The 23,383-nt window shown below is 43.2% G+C and overlaps 1 protein-coding gene across 1 annotated transcript in view; it reads right to left on the reverse strand.

The window, feature by feature from the left end:
- The window catches only part of SETD1B (SET domain containing 1B, histone lysine methyltransferase), a 50,982-nt gene that overhangs the window by 21,006 nt on the left and 6,593 nt on the right, over nt 1-23,383 (reverse strand). Inside the window, exons 5-8 of the mRNA XM_075178068.1 lie at nt 17,181-17,293; nt 15,147-16,283; nt 2,115-2,885; nt 1,294-1,461 (exon numbers count right to left, since the gene is read on the reverse strand). Coding sequence (XP_075034169.1) covers nt 1,294-1,461; nt 2,115-2,885; nt 15,147-16,283; nt 17,181-17,293 — 2,189 coding nt within the window. The remainder of the gene's footprint in view (nt 1-1,293; nt 1,462-2,114; nt 2,886-15,146; nt 16,284-17,180; nt 17,294-23,383) is intronic.

Here is a 23,383-nt window from a genome sequence, read left to right on the forward strand (position 1 = left end):
GGAGGATGCTGGGTCCCGGTGCCGCCCGGATTGGTAAGTTTTGTGTTCTTTGCTTTTTTTCTCTATGGCTGACCCGTGACACCCCTGGGAGCCGTGGCGCACACTTTGGGAACCGCCGCACTATGCTATTACAGCTTCACCTCTGTGCCAGACGCCCAGGTGATATCACAATAGTAGAGAGTATACAGGGTGTATTAGATATACTCATTAGGGTGATGAGGACTGGCCATTTAGGTAGTACAACCATAACATATTTGGAAAATCTTTGGCAAATATTAGGTATGGTGCTATGTTACCCTTCTATATTCCTTTTAAAAAAACATTTTGTACAGCTTGTAAAATGTTAACGATAAAATGAGTGATTTTATCATTTTAATCCTTAGGCCTATTTTCTGTATAAAAATGTCCAGGCCTGCAGCAGAAAGAGGACCAAAGAGGGTCGTGTGAACTATGAGGCCGGATTATACCTACTGCCAATACTGATCACTGATAAGCTGCCCATAATCTACAAGTGTCAATGCCCAGTTAAACTGCTGGTACAAGAAATTGGCATCACCTGTTCTGTTCAGTTAAGGCACTTTTAGACTTATAAATGCCTTGTCTGACAACACATGTATATTTCCCAAAGATGTTATAACTGGACATAGCTTATATGCTTCCTGTCAATGTTGATCTTTTCAAATATTTACTCCTTCCAAATTCTGCATGTATAAAACCTACAAGATCTAATTTCAAACATATTCTTTGCAAGGTTATGATTGCTGGATAAAACAAATATACAGTAATTCTGCATCCGAGACATACTTACCGTTCAATGATGTCTAAAAAGTCTTCTAGAATTTGACTTTGACTAGTAGAAAGTACTGTTGTATGCAAGTCTATAGAGGGCATTTAGTTTTACCTAAGTAGAGGAAACAAGGACTCTCCCACGGAGTACATATGCAAATAAATAAAATTGTATGTGCATAATGATCTCCATGCATGTCTTTGGAGCTTCAAAAGAATGGTTTTCATCAATGACAACATTATTTTAGAAAAATATCCATACACTGTGTTCTGTAAGGACAGGACTTCCATTGCTGCAGTACATCTCCACAAACTATATAAACATGGAAGTGTATCGGTCACCTAGACACAGCTGATGCAGTCATTTGTGAGCTTCAAATAATATTCATAAGAATGCAAAAACTGACGACACCAATAAGGTACTTTGACATAAGCATCATCTCTGTTTGAGAACGGCAATGGTCTAGCTACCCAGAGAGACACGCGTATTTATTGTTAAATCTTTACCTTAAATGAGGGGAGTCTGATTGCTCCGCGTAGGCCCAGTCCTATTCCTTCAAAGCCAAGCCCTTCTCCTTTATTCCAGCTTTCTAGCAGACTAGATGTTATTTGGTCCCTTGGCTTTGGTTTCTCTTCATCTTTGCTATCCCCGGATTTTACTGGGGTCAGAGACTGCTAACATTGATGAGAAAGGAGGAGGGTAAACAGCCATGTTAGACCATGTGTTCATGGGAAGGAAAAAAATATAAACAGATATAGCAAATTCCATATTATTTCCTTTAACAAATCAAGTAGTGAAAAAAGGTTTTATGTTTTGCAGAGAAGTCATAAAAAGAAAGAAGAGAAATTACAAATTATAGAATTATATACCTGCCATGGTATTCTAATGGAGGTGAATATGTTCTTCTGCTTAGATAGTCTATCAGCTTTCCTGTCTCTAATATGCTTGTGAGGAAGGGAATCTGTGATGTAAGTTTATGCATTTGCATATAGGGCATGCTGTTTTTCAATGCTCTGAATAGGCAGAGCATACAAAATCTCATTCCCCCCACTTAAACAGTGTATTCAAAATTAACTAAAAAGTGACAGGTGCTCCTCAAACTCACTGTTAGGGCCTATATAGAAAAAGTCACTAGGAATCCCAATTAGTTTGTGACAGAGGAACAAGGTCACCAAAGAAATTATTTTACATTGGTCAAGGAACTTTTGAGGTTATAAACAACAATATGGAGGAAAGTTTCTAATTACCTTCAAAAGACATACTTTCAAAAAAAACACAAACAAAAAAAAAACTGAATTTTTTTTTTTTTAATTGTGATAACACTTACCTTTGCTAAACGCTCTTTTTTATCCCACCACTCATCAAATGCCCTAAATGCCACCACCTCAACCATCTTTTTGTTCAAATCTCTTTTCATTATGGCTTTAAGTTCTTTAACGATGACCTGCAGCACCCCATCCACAGTGGCCTTGTGTGGATCCTCCTTTTTATGCTCGTAGCCTGGTGGTGGCACAGATGGGTCAAACTTCGGAAAAGGAGGCCAAGGCTGCCCACGTGACAGAGGTGTGGACATTGTGAAAGGGCGGTAAGGATGCTGGGTGCCAAATTGCATGGAATTCCCCATGAAATGATGGTAGGGGTAAGAGTTCTGGCCCTGCATCATGCGGCTAAGCATCTGAGTCTGCATTTGAAAGGACATAGGCATTCCACCCCATTGCGTACCAAGGGCACTCATCATGTCACCTTGTATCATGGGGAACATACCTTGATGGTATGGTGGAGGTGGCGGCAATATATGTGGTGGTGGAACCCCAGGTGGAGCAGGTAATGGAGGAGGCGGTACTGTAACTGACGGGTGGGTTGGTGGAGGAGGTGGAGGAAGAGGAGGTGGCATGGGGAACCCAGGCTGTGGTGGAGGTGGAGGTGGTGGAAGTGGAGGAAATCCAGGAGGTAGGATAGGAATGACTGGTGTCATGACGTTGGAACTGGTGACTGCTGAATTAATGACAATGGATTTGGCACATTCTTCACTGGTGATGGGAGAGGTGTTCATTTCATCATCTGAAATCTCCATGTCCTCTCCTGAAGATGGATGACCCTATTTAAAACAGTTAGGCATCAGTAAGATAATCATTGTAGCCAAAAGTGATGGGAATACAAAGATTCATTAGCTTTCAATATATTACATAAATCATAGTAATTGCTACACAGTACTATGGATAACAGGATTTTTATACTTGGAGAAAGGATTTAACTTGTCCATTGGGGAACACTGGCTATAGAAGCTCCGCTAGAGTCTGGCCACTTTATACTTTGCTCCTCCCCTCTATATCCTTGCTTATACTCTCAATCAGCTTTTTTAACAAAGATATAGAGTAGGGAGAGAGGAAAGAGCGTGCAAGATGAAACGTTCACAGTGGCCATCTACAGTAAATTAACATGTACAGTTACTGGTTAGGATTTATTACAATTTTTAACACAAAAATCAGTTACTCATCAAAACGGGATTCCAAACCAGTCAAATGAAATCACACCTGCAATGTGCAGAGCGGTTGCAAAGCTGGAATTGAGGGATAGCAATAAATGACATCACCTGTTATTCATTCTTTGAAATCTAACGTTTCACCAAACCCTTCTGTTACCAGATAGCAGCTGGTCTCTTTTATCCTTAGTTACCAGACACATACAAAAGCATTGTAATCCTGTTGTAACTGCACAAAGGAGAGGGTCTGTGACAATGTGTGAATATGAAGCAACTGCATCAACTATTTCACAACGTATATTAACACACTGTCCCACTCCAGCAATTCCATAATCATGTTGTTTCATATGGACCATATTCTAATGATAAAACCAGCTGATGTAATAGCTGGTAGCTTTTTTGAAAAGGTAAAAAAAAAAAAAATCACACAAAACAACTACCCTAATATTACAGTCAGATTTATGAGCATAGGCTCATCCCGACACTGGCAGCAAGTGGAAGTGAGTAGGATACTGGATACAGCAACTATGCCATGCAGGGCTCTATGTAATAGACAAGGGTCTATAACACTATGACCAGGGCAAGACAAAACATCACACAGAATGAAGAAGTTCAGTGAGTATGAGGATTTGCATGTTGTAAGAGGTCTTTTGCTTGTGAAGAACAATATATTGGTCAGAGCTCTCTCTCTCTGTGACCCTCTGTTAAGTACATATTACTTTATGCTCAAATGGTTTGGGGCATTGGCACCTCCAGGGTCACTGAAGTACAAGTGCTGGGGCCTAGTGTTATTATTAGGCCTTCCTGGGGGAATCACCAGGTTGGACAAAGCAGAAAGTTACAAACACCAAAAAGAGAACACAAAAGTATATCTAGATAACTTTTATGACCATCTTTTATGAGTTTATATACTGTTTATAATTTTTAAGGTAAATGAACAGGGGGCAGGTACATAGGTACATATTTTTGTAATAGTATCAAGAAGTCGAGGGGATGATTTCACCCAAGAAAATGTAAAAGCACCAGTGCTACGATCAGAATATGCCCAAAAAAAAGATTTTCGTTTCAGACAAATAAGAGGATCTTTATACTTACGATAAATCCGTTTCTCTGATTCCATCTGGGGGACACTGCTACCATGGGGTTGTACGAGGGGAGTGTGGAGTTGGCACTTAACTAGTTAAATGTATCAATACTGACAGACACCTTCCCCTCTGCAACCCCCTGTAGCTCCTCAGCTTAATTATAAAGCCCCAAGGAAAATAAGCCAAACAACCGAAGACCATACAGCAGAAAAGAAGGGAGGGAACGCTGTGTCCCCCAGATGGAATCAGAGAAACAGATTTATCGCAAGTATAGAAATCCTATCTGGGGGACATTCTAAAGCAGCCCCCTTAAGGGAGGGACCGCTCTGACAGCCTGGCACGTAGAGCACTATGGCAAAACTGGCGTCCGTAGATGCAAAGACATAGAATTGATAAAATTTGTTGAAAGTATGGACCAAGGACCAGGTGGCTGCTCTGCAAAGCTGGTCCGCTGAGGCCCCATTCCGTGATGCCCAAGACGCCCCCACCAAGCGGGTGGAAAGGGCAGCAATGCGATCTGCCATAGGTCGGTTAGCACTGACATAAGCCTGCTTAATGGTAGAAGTAATCCATCTAGCAATGGACTGCTTTGAGGCTGGCCATCCTCGATTACGGGAACCGAACTAAAAAAAAAAAAAAAAAAGAAGCTGTGTTACGAATGTGGAATGTCCTCCGTACATAAATTCGGAGAGCCCTAACCACATCCAAGTATTCCATAAAATTCGGTCCGGAAGACGGCACCCCCTCTTTGAAAACTGGAGCCACAATTTCTTGGTTCATATGAAAAGCCGAAACCACCTCTGGAACAAACGAAGGGATCCTACGGAGAACTGCTCCGTCATTGTGAAATACCAAATATGGCTCACGACATGAAAGGGCTCCTAACTCCGACACTCTGCGAGCCAATGTAATCGCCAGCAGGAACACAATAATTTCCATGTTAAGAACCCCAATTCTGCATAATGCAATGGTTTAAATGGAGGACCCTGTAGCATATTAAGTACTAGGTTGAAATCCCAGGGTGTTGTGGATGGGACATACAGAGGTTGGAAATGCAGAACTGCCTTCAAAAACGTCCTAATATCCAGCATGTCTGCTAGCTGAAGGTGAAAAATATACAGAAAGGGCAGAGACTTGTACTTTTAAAGAGCCCAGGTGAAGACTTGTATCCAGGCCATCCTGGAAGAATGCCCGGAAGCGTGGTAGACAAAAAGAAGCCGTATGGCATGGACGATTTTCACACCATCTAATTTAGGTGCGCCAGATACGAGCCGAAACTGGTCTACAAGCTTGCAAGAGGGTGTTTACGACTGAGAGAGAACCCTCTAGACCGCTAAAGGCTGGCTTCAACAACCATGCTGTTAAAATCAGCTGAGGCAGCTCCTGATGTCGAAAAGGTCCTTGGAGAAGGAGGTCATCTCAAAGTAGTAGATGAACCCTTTGACCCACTGCCATCAAAAGAATGTCTGCATACCACACTAGACGCGACCAGGCAGGAGCCACCAGTATCAATGGGACCCCCCCTTGCCTGTCCTGTCTGGGAACGCAGTGAATCATGGATATTGTAGGGGAGGGGGACGGACAGATACTCCAAACGGAAGTCCCATTGTCATGACGTCGACAGCCGCCACCAGGGGGTCCCTTGACCTTGCGCAGATACTGGGTACACTCTGGTTATGCCTCAACGCCATGAGGTCCAGGTACGGGAGACCCCATCTTAGGACCAGTGACTGGAAGACCTCCGGATGGAGTGACCACTACCCCAGCATTACAGCATGTCGGCTTAGATAGTCTGCCTCCCAGTTCTGGATGCCCGAGATGAACACTGCTGAGATTGAGGGAAAGTGATGTTCCGCTTAAGCCAAGATCTGCGCTGCCACTGACATTGCTCCTGCACTTCTGATTCCCCCGTCTGTTGACATAAGCTAGTGGCATTGTCCGATTGCAAACGGACCGAGGATCCCTGAAAGATGGTCATGCTGCCCTGAAGGGCCATTAGCATGGCCTTCAGTCGTAGAATGTTGATTGATAGGGAAGACGCCTGAATCGACCAAAGACCCTGAAGTCTGGACCAACCACCACTGAAGGGACATTCTCGTTTCGGGTGACAAGCGGATCAGTTTTCGTTCCAAATGCTGATAGGATCCTGACCACTTGTTAAGAGGTCCCACTGGATGCAGCAGAAATGGAATTGACTGTAAGGAATTGTCTCGAAGGTCAACACCATTTTTTCCTAGAAGTTGCATGCATAGGTGGATGGATGGTCTGCGACAGGCCAGACCCAGTGCACTTATGTACTGTAATGACCGTGTCTTGTCCTCTGGGAGGAATACTTTTTCTTTTCTGGTGTTCATGATGAGCCCCAGAAAGGTCATCCGCTGGCAGGGGATCAACTGTGATTTGTGCAGGTTTATTAACCAGCCATGGCAATCCAGGATCTTGATGGTAAGTGTCAGTTGCTGTTGTAACAAATGAGATGATGTGGCCTTGATAAGGCAGTCGTCCAGATATGGTATTTTTTTTACCCCTCTGGAACGAAGACATGCTGCCATTACAGACATGATTTTTGTGGACACCCTTGGCGCTGTGGAGAGGCCGAAGGGTAGTGCCCGGAATTGGTAGTGAGCCAATTCCACCGTAAATCTGAGAAGGGACTGAGGTCCCTCCCAAATGGGGACGTGAAGATAGGCGTTTTTGATGGCTATTGACAAACATTTGTCTGCTTCCAATCCATTTATTACCAATCTGCGAAACCTGTCGACTGGCAGGTGAAGGTTTAACATTTTTAAATTTAAAATGGGTCTGAATAAGACATCCAGCTTTGGGACCAGAAAAAGGTTGGAGTAGAAACCTTGTTTTTTCTGGTTGCCCAGCACTGGGCAGATGACTCTGGCAGAAAGAAGAGAGGCGAGACAGAGCCGCATCGCCTGTCTCCTTTCTGAGTCATGGGGCAGGGCGGTTGCAAAAAACTGACGAGGGGCTGGGCCTGACAGGTCTATCATGTACACTCCCTAGTCATGAGTTCACAAATCCAATGGAGTTCAGAAGACGCTGTCCACTGGTTCCTTGAACAGACACAATCGTCCCCCCACTCCTGCCGATGCTAGGAGGGGTGGATGACAGTCAGGCTACCTTTTTTCCCCCGGACGCTTGGGTGAAGGACGCGTTGTAGAGTAGGAGGGCTTACCTCTGTGTCACACAAGCTACAGGCTTGGTATAAATACATGTATACTAAGCTATGACAGTCAAAAGTAGTATCTTGTAACAAGCTTATGTGAAATGAGATTTTGTAAGTAGAATACTATATATTATGCTACTTGCTTACAGTTACTAATAGCAATAAGTATAGAAGTATAGTAATTCCTTTGGTATTTAGCCTTCCAGCTAAGACAGGTATGCAGTAGAGGAGTCCTGTCAGCAGCATCTCCTTTGTCAGGTTTAGGAGAGTCCGCTGTCTTCCTGTGCAATCTTTTGTCGCGTATATGGGAGAATACAAAACAGTCCAAGCTGAGTTGGGAGAGCTCTATATGCAATAGTTCCGCACCCCGAGCTTTCCTGCTCCTGTACTTGGAATAGATAGCTGTGGTTTCTTATTTTAAAAAGCCCACAGCGATTTCCTGGTCCTCCATTTATCTCCTGATGAATTATGCAGCTATACATGATTCCCCCCTCCTTTTTCTGGTATCTTGGTATCTTCCAGCAAGAAGACGGCCGCCATCAATCCGATTATTGGCGCTCTCAGCCTCTGATGGCAGTGCCGGTATGTCGGGAAGCTGTCAGTGTGACAGAGGCTTCATTGAGCTGCCTGTCAGCACTGAGACACTGCAGGTGCTGTCAATGAGAGCACTCCGGTTCTCACAGTAGGACAGCTGTAGTGCAGGCTGCATTAAAAGGAGTGTGCACTCTCTCTCTCAAGCACACTACCTCAGATAAGAATAGAAAAAAATATATTTTCAAAAAGAATAAAATAAAATCACATTTTTTGTTAAGAAAAAGAATTGATTTTAATCACCATTAAAAAAATTGAGAATTATACTCACCGTTAATTTCCTTTCCTTGAAATACTCCATTGCAGCCCTTACAATGGGTTAATCCCTGATCAGCTAGTGTAGACAGGAAGAATTTTGTCCCCTCTGGCTCCTATATAAGGCAGCTCCTCCTCTTCCTCAGTGTCTTTCGTAACTTCCCAAGCCATCCTATACATAACTGCAGAACAAGGGTGGGAAAATATAGGGCTGCCATGGAGTATTTCAAGGAAAGGAAATTAACGGCGAGTATAATTCTCAATTTTCCTTTCCCTACTCCATGGCAGCCCTTACAATGGGATATACCAAAGCAGTAAAATAATTGAGAGGGCAATAAAACCAAAACCTTAATAAGGTCAAACAGAAAATGTATTCACAGTGCTTGTTGGAGAATCTTTCTCCCAAACTGTGTATCTTTAGAGACTGAAACGTCAAGAAGATAATGTCTAGAAAAGGTGTGCACAGACGACCATCTGGCTGCCTTACAGATGTCTGTTGTCGATGCATGTGTTCTATGTGCCCAGGAGGTCGCTACCGCCCTAGTTGAATGTGCTTTCAGTATTCTAGGTACCTCATGCCCTTTCCCCCTGTAGTTCTGTGCAATCACTTCTCTGATCCACTTTGCCAATGTGGGTTTGGATGGGGCCTGTCCCTTGCGAGGACCTTCCGGAAGCACAAATAGTTGCTTTGTCTTCCTCAGATTTTTTGTTCTGATGATGTACGTAGAGATAGCCCTCACTAGGTCTAGAGTGTGGAGACGTGTTTCGTCACTATTAGGGGGATGAGGATAGAGAAATGGCAGAATCAACTCCTGATTGATGTGGAATGAGGAAACCACCTTGGGTAAATAATCCGGTTTCGTCTTCAGCACCACTCTATCTTCATAGATATTCAGAAAGGGTTCTTCACACCATAAAGCATGTATGTCTCCTATTCGACGAGTCAAAGTGCTAGCCACCAAAAAGAGTACCTTTAGAGTGAGGCATCTAAGAGATATGTCTTGCAACGGCTCAAAAGGATCGGCTGTTAAGGCATCCAAAACAATATTAAGGTCCCAAGGGGCTAAGAATGGTTTCCTTCTTGGGTGTAACCTCTTTAGTGCTTGAAAAAAATGGAAGGATGCTAAGGGCAGATACTTGTACCTTTAGCGTAGCAGGTGCTAGTCCTTTAACAAAACCATCTTTGAGAAATTCTAACACAACGGGCACACATGGGATCCTTCGCCATGTCCCCTGCCCAACAAATACATTTTTTCCAGATTCTGTAATAAATCATAGAGGAGTTCTTTTTCCTGGCATGAATTAGAATGTCTATTACTTTATCCGAGACCCCTTTGGATTTCAGTAATTGCCTCTCAGTCTCCATGCCATCAAACTCAGAGAGTTTGGATTTGGATGTAAAACTGGACCCTGATGTATGAGGTCTGGACTGATCAGTAACGGCCATGGATGTTCCAGCACCATTCTCTGTGCTACAGCGAACCAGGGACACCTTGGCCCCGCTGGGAGGATCGCTATCACCACCACTTTCTCTTTCCTTATTTTTCTGAGTATCTGAGGGATGAGTGGAAACGGAGGAAACACGTACCCCAGTTTGAAGTTCCACTGCATTTACAGGGCATCTATCCCTAAGGCTCTGATGTCTCTGTGACGGGAGTAGAAGAGGGGTACCTTGGCTTTGCTTCCTGTGGCCATAAGGTCTATTTCTGGTGTTCCAAATCTGCATTGTACAAGTTGAAAGACTTCTTCGTGCAGTTCCCATTCCCCTGGGTGGACTTGGTGTCTGCTCAAATAATCCGCCACTGTGTTGTCTTTGCCTGCTACGTGAAGGGCTGAGAGGGATCTCCGAATCGCCTCTGCCCACTCCATTAGAGCTGTTATTTCTGCCAACATTGTTCTGCTCTTGGTACCACCATGCTTGTTTATGAAGGCAACCACAGTCCTGTTGTTGGAGAAAACCCGTAGATGCTTGTCTCGTAGATAGAGCTAGAAGTACTGAACCACCTGCTAGACTGCTCTCATCTGCCCTGAAGAATTCTCTCTTCGTTTTGCCAAGTGACCTGCGTGACCATACCTTGCATGTGAGCACCCCAACCTAGTGCACTGGGGTCTGTGGTAAGGATACCAGTCTGGTACCGAAAGAGTCACACCTTGTTTTCTCAGGCCTGGGAGCTGTCACCAACGTAAGGACTGCCTTGCTGACCTTGAGAGTATGACTTTGGAGTCTAGGAACCCCACTGTATGATCCCACTGCGCAAAGAGGTTTGCTTGAAGAACTCTCATATGCCACTTCGCCCATGGGAGTATTCCTATTGTTGAGGAAAACATTCCTAGGAGGCGCAGACATGTTCGCGCTGACACACAAGGTTGGATTTGAATTAGGTGTGCTAAAGACCCTTTCTTGAGAGAGGCAGACTTTGTCTGTACGTGTATTTATTTGCACTCTTAGAAATAAAATCTGTTGTGATGGTATCAAATAGCTTTTTTCTATATGGACTAGCCAACCGTGTTGTTGCAGAAACTGGATCACTTGAGATGTATTTTCCAAGGCTGTTGCTTCTGATTTTGCCGAAATTAGAATATCGTCCAGATATGGCCACAAGGTCACTCCTCTTTCCCTGAGTGCCGCCATGAGAACTACAAGGACCTTGGTGAATGTTCTTGGAGACGTGGAAAGGGCAAACGGAAGACAAGTGAACTGGAAGTGATGCCCTAGAATACAAAACCTTAGAAACTGTTGGTGATGTGATGTGACCGGAATATGGAAATATGCATCTTTTAAGTCTATTGCCATCAGAAAATCTCCTGTTTCTACTGCTGAGAATTGTGTTGACAGATTCCATCCTGAAATGTTTTGCTCGCACATAGCAGTTAAGAGCCCTTAAATCTAGCACTGTCCTGAAGGCACCTGATGGTTCCCTGGACAAGGAACAGTCTGGAGTAGAACCCCCTTTTTTCCTGACCTGACGGTACTGATACGATAGCTCTTGTTTTCACCAGACCTCTTAGAGACTTTCCTCCAATGCTTGCCGTTCTAGGGAAGACGAGGGACTTCTTGACTGAATTAATTTGTTCTCTACAGGGTATGTATGGAATTCTATAGCATATCCCTTGGTGACTATCTCCTGGGCCCATTTGTCTTGCGTGGTCTGAATCCAAACTTTTGCAAAGCGTGATATCCTGCCACCAACTGGAGCTAGTGGGGACTGGATCCGTAGATAGTCATTGGGGTCTTTGCTGTCCTTGCTTCCCACTTCTTGGTCTGAAGGGCCGAAAGGACCGTCTTGCCATACTATCCTGTTGTCTAGAATATTGTCTCCCCAGCCTATAGGTACGGGCTTCCTTAAACTGCTGCTTTGGAGAATAAGAAGAGAAGCGTCTCATCTTTCTGTCCTGTGGTAACCGATTAGCTTTGCCACTTGCTAACCTCTGCATTAGATTGTCCAGTTTTTCGCCAAACAGGAAATTGACAGCTTTTAGATTGATGATCTGCCGTCCGCGGACATAGCCAGAGCGCCCTTCTGGCTACTACGGCTGAAGTCATGCTCCTAGAAGAAAACACAATCGTATCCAACGCAGCTTCACACAAGAAATCAATGCTTTTCTGCATAATCTGTAAGGATTTGAGAAGGTACACTCTATTTATCTTATCCTCGATATCCATATATAGAGTATTGGCCCATAGTCTCAGGGCTCTAGCTACCGAAGACATGACTACCCCAGATTTTAGGGTTATTCCTCAGGAGATATGCAATTTCCTGAAGGAAGTCTCAATTCTCCTATCCATAGCATCTTTCAATGGACCCCCATCATCCCATGGGAGGGTGGTCCTTGAGGATAGGCCGGCTATAGCCGAATCCACTTTAGGCACCAAACATCATTTCAGCATATCTTCATCCTGAAAAGAGTACATGCGATTTAGCCTCCCCATGTTAGGACTACTTTTGTCTGGAGCCTGACATTCTTTAGCAATCAAATCTTTTTAACTTCTTTATGCGTATGGAACACTCTAGATTTTACTCGGTGCTCTGCAAACAATGCATCCTGCGGTTTGATTGGCACTGCTAGCTCTTCAGTACCTAACGATTTGTTAATATGCTTCAGTATAATATTTACAGTATCCAAATTAAACATTCTGGGCTCCTCTTTCACCTCAACCTCCCTATGCGAGTTTGAATCCCATTCCTGAGTAGAGCTGAATGTTTCAGAGGACGGCCCTAGCCTTATTTCCTCCATATCTTCCTGGCCCTTGTAGCTGTTCTGGGGCCTGAAACTCATGCATTGCTTTAGCCATCTATGAAAAGAACTGCCTGAATTGTTCAGGGGGGGCAGGCTCCTCTACAGTTTCCAGGGCGTATGATACACATAATGGGTCAGTACAATCCTTCGGCAATCTGCCATCACAAGCTGCACACACACACACACACACACACACACACACACACACACACACACACACACACACACACACACACACACACACACACACACACACACACACACACACACACACACACACACACACACACACACACACACACACACACGATTGTTCACTTTGCATTTCCTTTTTCCCTGCACAAGCTCCACAGAGGTACTGTAACACATAGAAAAAGAACTAAGTAACCTATCCTTAAGAATAAAAAAGACCCCTTACCAAGGGCTTACCTTGGGGTGTCCTTCGGCTTTTTTGGGGTGGGTTCCTGGTCCATAGTGCACTATCCAATGGCTGCCAAATACTGCAGCTTCCAACACCAAGCAAAGACTGAACCTCATTACTAATGGGCTGCAGCTGCTTAATATGGTGCCTGCTCTCAACATCATCATAGCGAGTCTTAGCATACTTGTCACCTGATTCTTTCCACAGGCGAGTCTGCCAGTGCTGCTGGCAACGTATAGCGGGGGCGTGCGCGCGCATTGTCCGTGCACAACCCCCGGGAGTCTCACAAGATTCAATCAAAGAACATCCGTGCCCAGCTGAAACTGCCATACAGCCAGCCCAGAGGAAAAAGGAAGACACCTCAGGTAAGCCCTCTCGGCTAACATAATAAACAAAATCAACAAACACACACTACACTACCTTGTCCTAACACTGCTGAGACAAGAAGAAAAGACACTGAGGAAGAGGAGGAGCTGCCTTATATAGGGGCCAAGTGGGACAAAATTCTTCCAAATTTGGTTTGGTGCAGTGTAAACTGAGAAACCGCTTCGGTACTGACAATCCTGTAAAACTTGTGTTTTGTTTTTTTAAAACAAAAATCTGATTTAAATAATAATAAAAATAAATAAAATCAGACTTAAAATTTAAAATATAAAAACAAAAACGGATTTTTATTTAGTTCTAAAACAAAAAAAAAAAATTAAGATTTTTTTTTTTTTTCACACGCTGTTAATGGCACCATAATGATTCCCTCGGATAATAAAAAAAGATTCCCTTTAATAATGAGTAGTTTAAAAACACAGGGTATGTTCTGTCACCACCACATCCCAAACTATGCCATTTTCAAGAACGAGTGTCCTAGTATTTGTAATACAGATTAACTTTGCACAACAGGGTAAAATGTAAAGATAATGTGCATTTGATAAAGTGTGCTAAACCACACATTACAATCTGCAATAATAATACACGAAAGTGTGCTATTCACACTTCTCTAGGTACGGAGGTGTACTAAGGGATGAGTATCTGGCCTGACGCAGTTCAACTAGTTGTGGGAAGATGGTCTTATTTAAAATTCTTTTGGAGACTGAAGTCTTATGGGAAAAACTGAATTTTTTATTCTGCAGATTATGGTTGTGGTGTAAAGTTAGACGGAAAACACGTTAGGCTACGTATAATTATCACTAGTTAGGGTTGTGGCCATATGTAGACCGAGTCGCTTCTTATTCGAACAGCTGCTTGTGGCCCCTTAGGATCCATAAGGCAGAAAAGGGAAAGGGGCGCAAGAGGACGTGTTGTGGAAAATGCAGCTTATATAGACTGAGACTCCCGACACACTGTCAGGACATGGGAAACTTACAGGTGCTATACCACTGTTGTCAGTTCCGAAAGGATGAGGAGGACGATCAGCTTAGATGCGTCCAGCTCAACATACCTGTGGAAAACGTGTCATTTATTATGCAAATTTACACTTGCATTTTAGATGGGAAATTGCATCCAACTGCACATGAGCCACTATATTGGTAAGGTATAACATGGTAATGTTCCTACCATATATCAGCAAAGGATAAAGCATGTGTGTACAATATTAATATTGTGTTTGCCTGCATAGCTGTGACATTACCAATGAGAACAATGATCTAGCCTGTGGGCCATCCTTACAAATAATGTTTTTGGAAAAGAGCTTAAGGTAGCAGAGTACAGGCTGTGTCAGGGCCGTAACTAGGGCTGTGCGACAGGGGCGACCGCCCAGGGCGCAACACTGAAGGGGGACGCAATTTAGGAATAATTTAGGTTAATTTGGTTAAAATTGAGGGCTAGGGGGGCGGCATTTTTCTATCTTGCCCCGGGCGCTAGAATTCTAAGTTACAGCTCTGGGCTGTCGTAAAGCATGGGTCCATCATGATACATCTCAAAAACAAATCACCAACTTAGCAGTAAAAAAACATTTCTTTTCTTCAAATGAACATAATTGCAGGTAATTACTTTCACTACACATATAGTAAGCAGTAGATAGTTGTTCATTAGTAGGGTAAATCATTCCTCATGTGCCGTAACTCTAATAAACCACTTCAAACTCATTTTCATTTTCTAAATAGATCTTTACTTACCTCCTCCATTTTCTCAGATGTTGGGGTTTCATCACCTGCCATCTGTTCCGCCACATCAGAGCACTCCACTGTCCTGCAAGGCTGACTCAATTGGTTAGTGGGAGTTCCTGACCTAGAGTTCTGGCAAAGAGACAAAGTGCCAGGAATTGGCTCATCGTCATCATCAGAGTCTGGCAATGGAGTTGGGCTGATGTCCTCTAACCCTGTGCTAGAAGGTCGAGAGGAAGGTGTAACATCCTGAAACTTAGAGTTCGAGCTAAAAGGAGGTATAGGTGAAAGCTGTGATGAAGAGGAAGATATAGGACTTCCTTCCATCCTCAACTCATTGTCCGATACAGGGAGGAAAGGTAATTTGGTTCTTTGCTCTTTTAAAAGCATTTCAATTCTTGAATCTAAACTATTGTGCTGCATTTCTGATTCCAAAGTAGGAGTCCCTGGTGTGTCGCGTCCTTCTGGTGTGCGAGCACGAGATGTGGATTTCTGCTCCAGGACACATTCTGGCTCTGGAGGAGGGGGGGGTTCCTCTGGTTTCTCTTTAACTGGTATAAAGTCAATATTTATAGAACTGCACCCACTATCAGAAAAGGGCTCAGATGGTGGTGGTGCAGCCGTTTTCCGGTAATCCAGTTCTCTTGATGTCTGGGGGAATGGAGTCTCATCGAGAAGTGGGTAAACTGAAGAGGCCTGGTAAGGAGAAAAAGCGGACTTGTAGTTCAAACCAGAGTGGCTTAAGGGTGGTGTATGTGAAGGCTGTGGAGTCTCTGGTTGGGACCGTGCTGCGTTAAAAGTGTGGTCTGAGCCCCGGAAAGCACCAGAGCCGTGGACATAGTGGTGCCCTGGCCTCCGGTTGTAAGCGTCCGTAAACTTTGATTCATGTCTCCTTGGTTTGTAGTCCTGCCCGTAGTGAAAAGCTGGCGTTGTTTGCCGACTGGAATAGCTGGAGTCTTGAGAGAAAGGTGTTCCTAAACGTGGGGTGTGAGGGGTTCCTTGTGATTGTGGGGTGTACTGGCTGTAAGAGTTGGGGGTATCTTGTCGACAACTTGAATAGGCTGTATCATGGGAAAATGGAGTACTGCTGTTTGGGGTAACTGATGCACCCACACCAGTTTCTTTTGTACGTTTCGCCGTTTCATTTACCTACGTTCAAATGAAAAGAAAACTGATAAATATAACATAAAACAAACAATATTTGACCCCAAAAATTATTTTCATTAAGAATTTTTAATTATCTGTTTTTCAATTCCTCACTGTTATTTTAAATAAAATGAAAGAAAATAAAAACTTCAATTATTTGATTCACAGTTATATTATAATTAAAACTTTGGGGGGCATATTGAATTAGCAGCGTATTGCCTCAGGAATGATCACGAAGGCACTCCGCAGCCATGTAACCACGCAGATTTCTCCTCAAGCCCCACAATGATACGATGTTGAGGTACCATAGTATCAGAAACCACGCACAGCTGCGATGTTAGATGTAACATCCTGTCTAATTGAATATTCCCCTAAACATACCTAGTAAAAATCAATAAATTCTAAGGGCAACAACAAGCATATTTAGTGCCAACTGTTTTCACCGATGATTAAATGGCAATAAAATGCCTACAGTATTTGGGGCTAGTGCAGAAATACACCGACAACACATACTGTAGCTTTAGAAGAATGTAAACTTCTGTGGTGGTAACAAACAACTTGTTTTCATTCTTACAGTGTATTTCAGAAGTAGTTAACATTTAACCTTTTGGTGGGGGAGGGGGCATTTTTCTGGCAAGTCTGTCAGGATTAATACACAGTAAATACACTCAAAAATGTAGCTTCAGTTTCAGCCAGCTGTAAAGTCTGACACTGGTCTAAGACAGCATGAGGGTTGTGTCAGACAGACACTCTACAACTAGAAGAGTGCTAGTATTCATAAGCCCTCCAGACCTATGGGAGTAAGGTTGTAATCACCACAGAGCAGGGAATCTGCCTATATGTATATTATATAAAATATGATTACAGTTATACTACATAACAGATTATTATACTATTTACCGGTGGAGTTTCATTCACATTGGGCGAAGTATCCAAGTCACATCCAACTGGAAGAGTCTGGGGCGTGTAGAGACCATTAACTAACAGTTCATAGAACCGCATTCGTGTCTCACCTGCAAGTGAAATATGACAACAGTGAAAAACAAGCATGAAATAACGTCATAAATGAAATCATATTTCACTACAACATAGGAGGTGGAAGAAAAGAAACAAACAACAACAAAAAAAGAACCAAACAAACAAAAAAACAAAACAGAAAACCCCCCATCAAATTTCAGTTATACCTATATGGACATTCCGATAATAATCTGCATTGGTTGAAGGTTGAGTGCTTATGGTTTTTATTGTTGGGGAGAACATAGAGCCATTAATCTAATATTACTTAACCTATTTTACATTGAGCTGTTTTAAAAATTGTGACATTATTCCAAAGTCTCCCCTAAGAATACAATGAGAAATTAATTAGGTGTATTGCTATTTGTGGGCCCTAGCAAGCATCTAAAACAGGCCTGGCCAACCTGCGGCTCTCCAGGTGTTGTGAAACTACAAGTCCCAGCATGCTTTGCCAATAGACAGACAGCCGATAGTTGACAGGCATGCTGGGACACCTAGAGAGCCACAGGTCGGCCAGGCCTGATCTAAAAGGACAACCTACAGTAGTGGCTAAAACTAACACAAAAGCCATGCTCCATATCAATACATTCTAGCAGTTGGTATATTCCAGCTTCAGTACATTATAGTCTGTGCAATATTCTAGTTGCTGTGATTTTCATAAGGTCTAATATAATTATATATATATATATTTATTTACTAGCAGAAAGTGGGTTGTATACAAGGAAGAGCTATTAATATTAAATATGGTGTAGATTTATTAATTCTAAATTAAGGCACAAAAATGCAGTCACAACAGTACTTCAGAATTAACCCCGGTTTAAAAAGGGGGTTTAAATTTCCCACAGTGCTATAATCTACCAACGCAAATATATGTAAAATTCAGACTACATATCATTGATGTGAATACAATCATCATTGACAAGGGCCACGTAAAACAAATGTTACACATAAATTAGGTTATTAAACAGGTCAAACTGAAAAATACAACCCTAATTTTATCATGAAACATACTATTAAAACGGCAAAAAAAAAAAAAAAATGTATTGCGTTACAGCGCAGATGAAGAACTTCATTCAGTCACTTTTGTTCAAATTTTTTTTTTTTTTTTTATTTACTATGTGCTACCATCGCTTACACATTGTGTTACTTGGGTAGTATACAAATATATGAAGCACACCATAAAAGACCATCAATAACCGCAGCAATAGTTTTACATCTTAAAAGGAGAAATCACACATTTTTCTCTAATTCATACCAAAACCCTAAACATTATTTATGTTCTGCTTTCAAAGGGATAAGTAAACCTTTGTTTTATTGTAAAAGTATTTAGTGCACAATTAATACAATATATGGAAGGTCTACAAGCCGTGAATCGAGCACATACCTGCGCAGCAAGTAGAGCAATCACAGAGCCTAATGCTACCTTTGGAATGCTTTTCTCGCTCTTCTTTCATAACAACTAAATTATATGACAAATTGTTTATCTGGTGTAATCCTTGGAATCTACAGATGAACTGCATCACCAAAGAGTAAGTGTTTGACATGATACAGTAACATTATTGGAACAAAGTAAAAACACTAGTCCTGGCTGTCTGTCATGTTCTATTGTAGTGAAAGGGAGGGGATGCAAGACTCCAGACCAGAGCTGAAATGTGGGCGGAGCAACAGCAAGGGTATTGCCACAAAATAATGCGTACCATCACCATCAATTTATATATAGCGCCACTGATTCCGCAGCGCTGTACAGAGAACTCATTCACATCAGTCCCTGCCCCATTGGAGCTTACAATCTAAATTCCCTAACACACACACACACACACACAGACAGACAGACTAGGGTCAATTTTGATAGCAGCCACTTAACTTACAAGTATGTTTTTGGCGTGTGGGAGGAAACCAGAGCACCCGGAGGAAACCCATGCAAACACGGGGGGAACATATAAACTCCACACAGATAAGGCAATGGCCCGGAATTGAACTCATGACCCCAGCGCTGTGAGGCAGAAGTGCTAACCACTGTGCTACCACTAGAAAGCTTCCGAGATCTTGAGGTTTCCAATTGGTCATCACATTCACACAACACGTGCTTGTGCTGCACCAGCATGCGCTGTAATAGAATTTACAGGAAAAACCGTACTAGCAGCTCAATTAACCATGAGTGATACTTTGAGTAAATAAATGTGGCAGGGGGACCCACAATTTACACGCCCAGAACCCCCACAAGTCATAATCCAACCCTGAAACAACTTGTGTCTGTAATGTATTCAGGTTTGTAAACCATGTTACCATGCTCGGGCCCCAGTAATATTGGTATTGAGGAACAATACATTAAAATGTATCCTGCAGAATAAAATAAAACACCATTAGAAAGATATCACATTTCTAAGTGTACACCAAGGGCAATCCATTTCCAAAGACATTACTGCACCCTGCACCGGTTCTATTGGCATCCAGGTAATCCAGACCATCACTTATAAGGTTGACTGAAAGGAAATCATCTAGGATAAACTTGGCCTTGCTCCTCCTACTGTGTGCTTACTAATGAGCGGTCTGTTAGGTAGTGCTGGACTGCTCCTGGTTTTGGGATGTGAGCGGCATCCGATGTGTGAGACTCTCTGTCTGAGCATTGCCTTCTGGGAGGTGCTCTCACAGAAAGTGGCCAGCATACACAACCAATGAATCAGCAGCTTATAAAGAGATGTATTTTCAAATTTGGTGATCTCCAAATCAATCCAGTATTGCAAAATACATATCATAATGGTTGTGTTTTCTATAAACTAATTTTAAGAAACTTTACTGTTGTGTACAAATTAGTATAAGCTAATAAACATAATGAAAAGACCAATTATAATCTTACAACAGATTACAAATGAGTTTATTACTGGGTAGTAGATAATTAATTTGCATTAAAAAGGATACAAGCCATTCATGTTTTGGGTTCTTACTCAGATTAAGCATTTATGACAATTATCCATGATTCAGAGTGGGCTCTTTGTAACAAAATGAGTTTTGCTGTATTTAATGTGTGCTTTTTAAAGAAATATAGCTTTTATTTTTAAACAGTAAAAGATTAATATTAAAAGACACAGATAGTTTTCGGACGGATTGTTTGTAAAGCCAATCCCGCCATCCAGCCGAGTTCCTGGATCACTTTCCAATGTGGCGTACGTTAGTGGCCAAATTGGAAAGATCTGGGGGTAAATGTATGAACGTGCGGGTTCTTCAACAGCCGCGTGTTCGGCGATTAAATTTCAAGCGGCGCTGCATTGTAAAGGGAAGTTTCCCTTTACAATGCAGCGCCGCTTAAAATTTAATCGCCGAACACGCGGGTGTTGAAGAACCCGCACGTTCATACATTTACCCCCTGGTCTTTAGGCACTTGAGCAGAGTGACCAGTTCAAATGGGGCCCTACTGTGATTGAAAGCTGGCCAACCGCACACAGCCATAGTGGCTAACTGGATTTATGGGCATGTCCATTGATAGTCCAATTCATTTAAATTGAATAATTTTCTGGCAGCCAGCACATTTTTTGAGGCACACTTATTGTCATATTGGTACAGTTTATTAATATAAGCGCTTGTTTGGCCAGTATTACACCCCTAACTTACAAACTATTGCTCATTTTTCAAAAGGTGTACACTCACCCACTACTCTGGTCTATCTCTACATAATTATTTGCTTTTAAGTAGATATACACTATAGAACCTTGTAAAATCTTTTCAAGTCAAGATTTAACTGATTTCTCAAACATAATATATTGTAAAAGTAAATGTGCTGTTCAATCTTACTGCAATCCACAACATGATAGTAAACCATAATAGCACAAGTCTTGATCCGTACATCACAAACAGTAAATGATACACCCCACGGCCCTCAAACAATGGCTAATAAAGTTGCCAATAAAGGACAAAAACTTCACCTACTTGCTGTGCCATCACTTATCCTACAAATGTGTGTGAATACACAAGATTTTTTTTCCCTATAGGACTTTACAAAAGTCGGTCAGTCTCCTGTACTCCCGCAGCATGATGCAAGGCAAGGAACGTCAACCCTACTAACCAGCTTTTCAAACAAAGTAACCGTTGGCAAAGACACGATGGACAAATTCAGATAGGTGTACATACTTCATTTAAATCTTATTTTGTTTAGCTCTATTACAAACAGGATTTTATATATAAATGGGCAACAGGACAATTAATTCCCCCAACATTGAAGGCTAAATGCTTAATTCTTATCCTGAATTTCAATTGAAGCTTTATTTTAAATAATTTCCAAATGTGCCTATATTCACCCTTCCCTCACATCACCTAAATTGGTATTGACAAGACAAAAAGTTAAAATGCTAAAGTACAGCATGTCAGTTTGCTTCCTGTTACATCTATAGGAACAATCCTCTGAGATAATCCATGTAATCTGCACATTTAGTTTATTACAGAGGAGACTTGGAAGCCAACTACCGCTGCCTTTTCCCCGACACAGAAAGGATTACAGATTTCTCCTGCTTGGGGTATTTTCCAGGCTTTAAAGAGAGCCGGTCCGATAATCTGAAGTTAGACACCAAAGGTTCTACTTGTTGAGAAGAGAAGGTAAAAGCGCATATGCAGAGATTGGAATCTTTATGCAGGCATGTAAAATACAGCAAATGTTATTATTATTATTAATTATTATTAATAGGGCGCCACTAGGTGTCTGCGGCGTCGTACAGGGACAAACGAAATTGCAATACGAGGTGAGACAGCACAGTACAGTAAACAATAATCACAGTAACTCAGTGAGCTCAAGGCACAGCTAGCGGGGCGGGGAGAGGGGAACGTCAGGAAACAACGGCCCCAAGGAGGGAGGGCACGGATGAGAGGGAGACCCCCAGGGAGAAGAGGAGGGAACGAGAGGGGACGGGAGAAGAGGGTCTTCAAGGAGGAAGGCAGGGAAGCTGGCGAGCAGAGTTAAAAGTGGAGAAGAGGGAGAGCGCGCCATCTAATAAGCTTATCTCCCACATCTTGGCAGCAGCTAAATCCCTAATAGCGAAACATTGGAAAGACCCTAGGGCGGCGGTTCCCAAAGTGTGCGCCGCGGCTCCCAGGGGTGCCACGAGCCAGACATAAAAAAAAAAAAAAAAGAGAAGACAGAAACTTACCAATCAGCGCGGCGCCGGGACCCAGCAGCCTCCTCTCTCCCAGCAGCTTGTCACTGACGTCTATATTCAGTGACAGCTGCGGGAGAGAGGAGGCTGCTGGGTCCCGGCGCCGCGCTGATTGGTAAGTTTCTGTCTTCTCTTTTTTTTTTTTTTTTTATGTCTGGCGTGGGGCAGAGTGAAAAGGATGGTGGTACCGGAGGGGGACAGTGTGGCAGCGGAGGGGGACAGTGTGGCAGCGGAGGGGGACAGTGTGGCAGCAGAGGGGGACAGTGTGGCAGCAGAGGGGGACAGTGTGGCAGCGGAAGGGGACAGTGTGGCAGCGGAGGGGGACAGTGTGACAGAGGGCTGCAGAGGGGACAGCGTGACAGAGGGCAGAGGAGGGGACAGCGTGACAGAGGGGGCAGAGTGCCCGGATGCAGAGGGGGCAGAGTGCCCGGATGCAGAGGGGGCAGAGTGCCCGGATGCAGAGGGGGCAGAGTGCCCGGATGCAGAGGGGGCAGAGTGCCCGGATGCAGAGGGGGCAGAGTGCCTGGATGCAGAGGGGGCAGAGTGCCTGGATGCAGAGGGGGCAGAGTGCCTGGATGCAGAGGGGGCAGAGTGCCTGGATGCAGAGGGGGCAGTGTGCCTGGATGCAGAGGGGGCAGTGTCCCTGGATGCAGAGGGGGCAGTGTCCCTGGATGCAGAGGGGGCAGTGTCCCTGGATGCAGAGGGGGCAGTGTCCCTGGATGCAGAGGGGGCAGTGTCCCTGGATGCAGAGGGGGCAGTGTCTCTGGATGCAGAGGGGCATTTTTGCATACAACTAAATAAGTATTTCTGTCGTGACCTAAATACTTATTACAATTTTTTGACCCAACTACTTCTAAAACAGGACTGCTCAGTAATTATTTTGGAGGGGTGCCTTGAAAAAATTTGGAGACTCTAAGGGTGCCGTGAACTGCAAAAGTTTGGGAACCA

This window comes from Mixophyes fleayi, chromosome 1 (assembly GCF_038048845.1).
Source record: "Mixophyes fleayi isolate aMixFle1 chromosome 1, aMixFle1.hap1, whole genome shotgun sequence".
NCBI lineage: Eukaryota > Metazoa > Chordata > Amphibia > Anura > Limnodynastidae > Mixophyes > Mixophyes fleayi.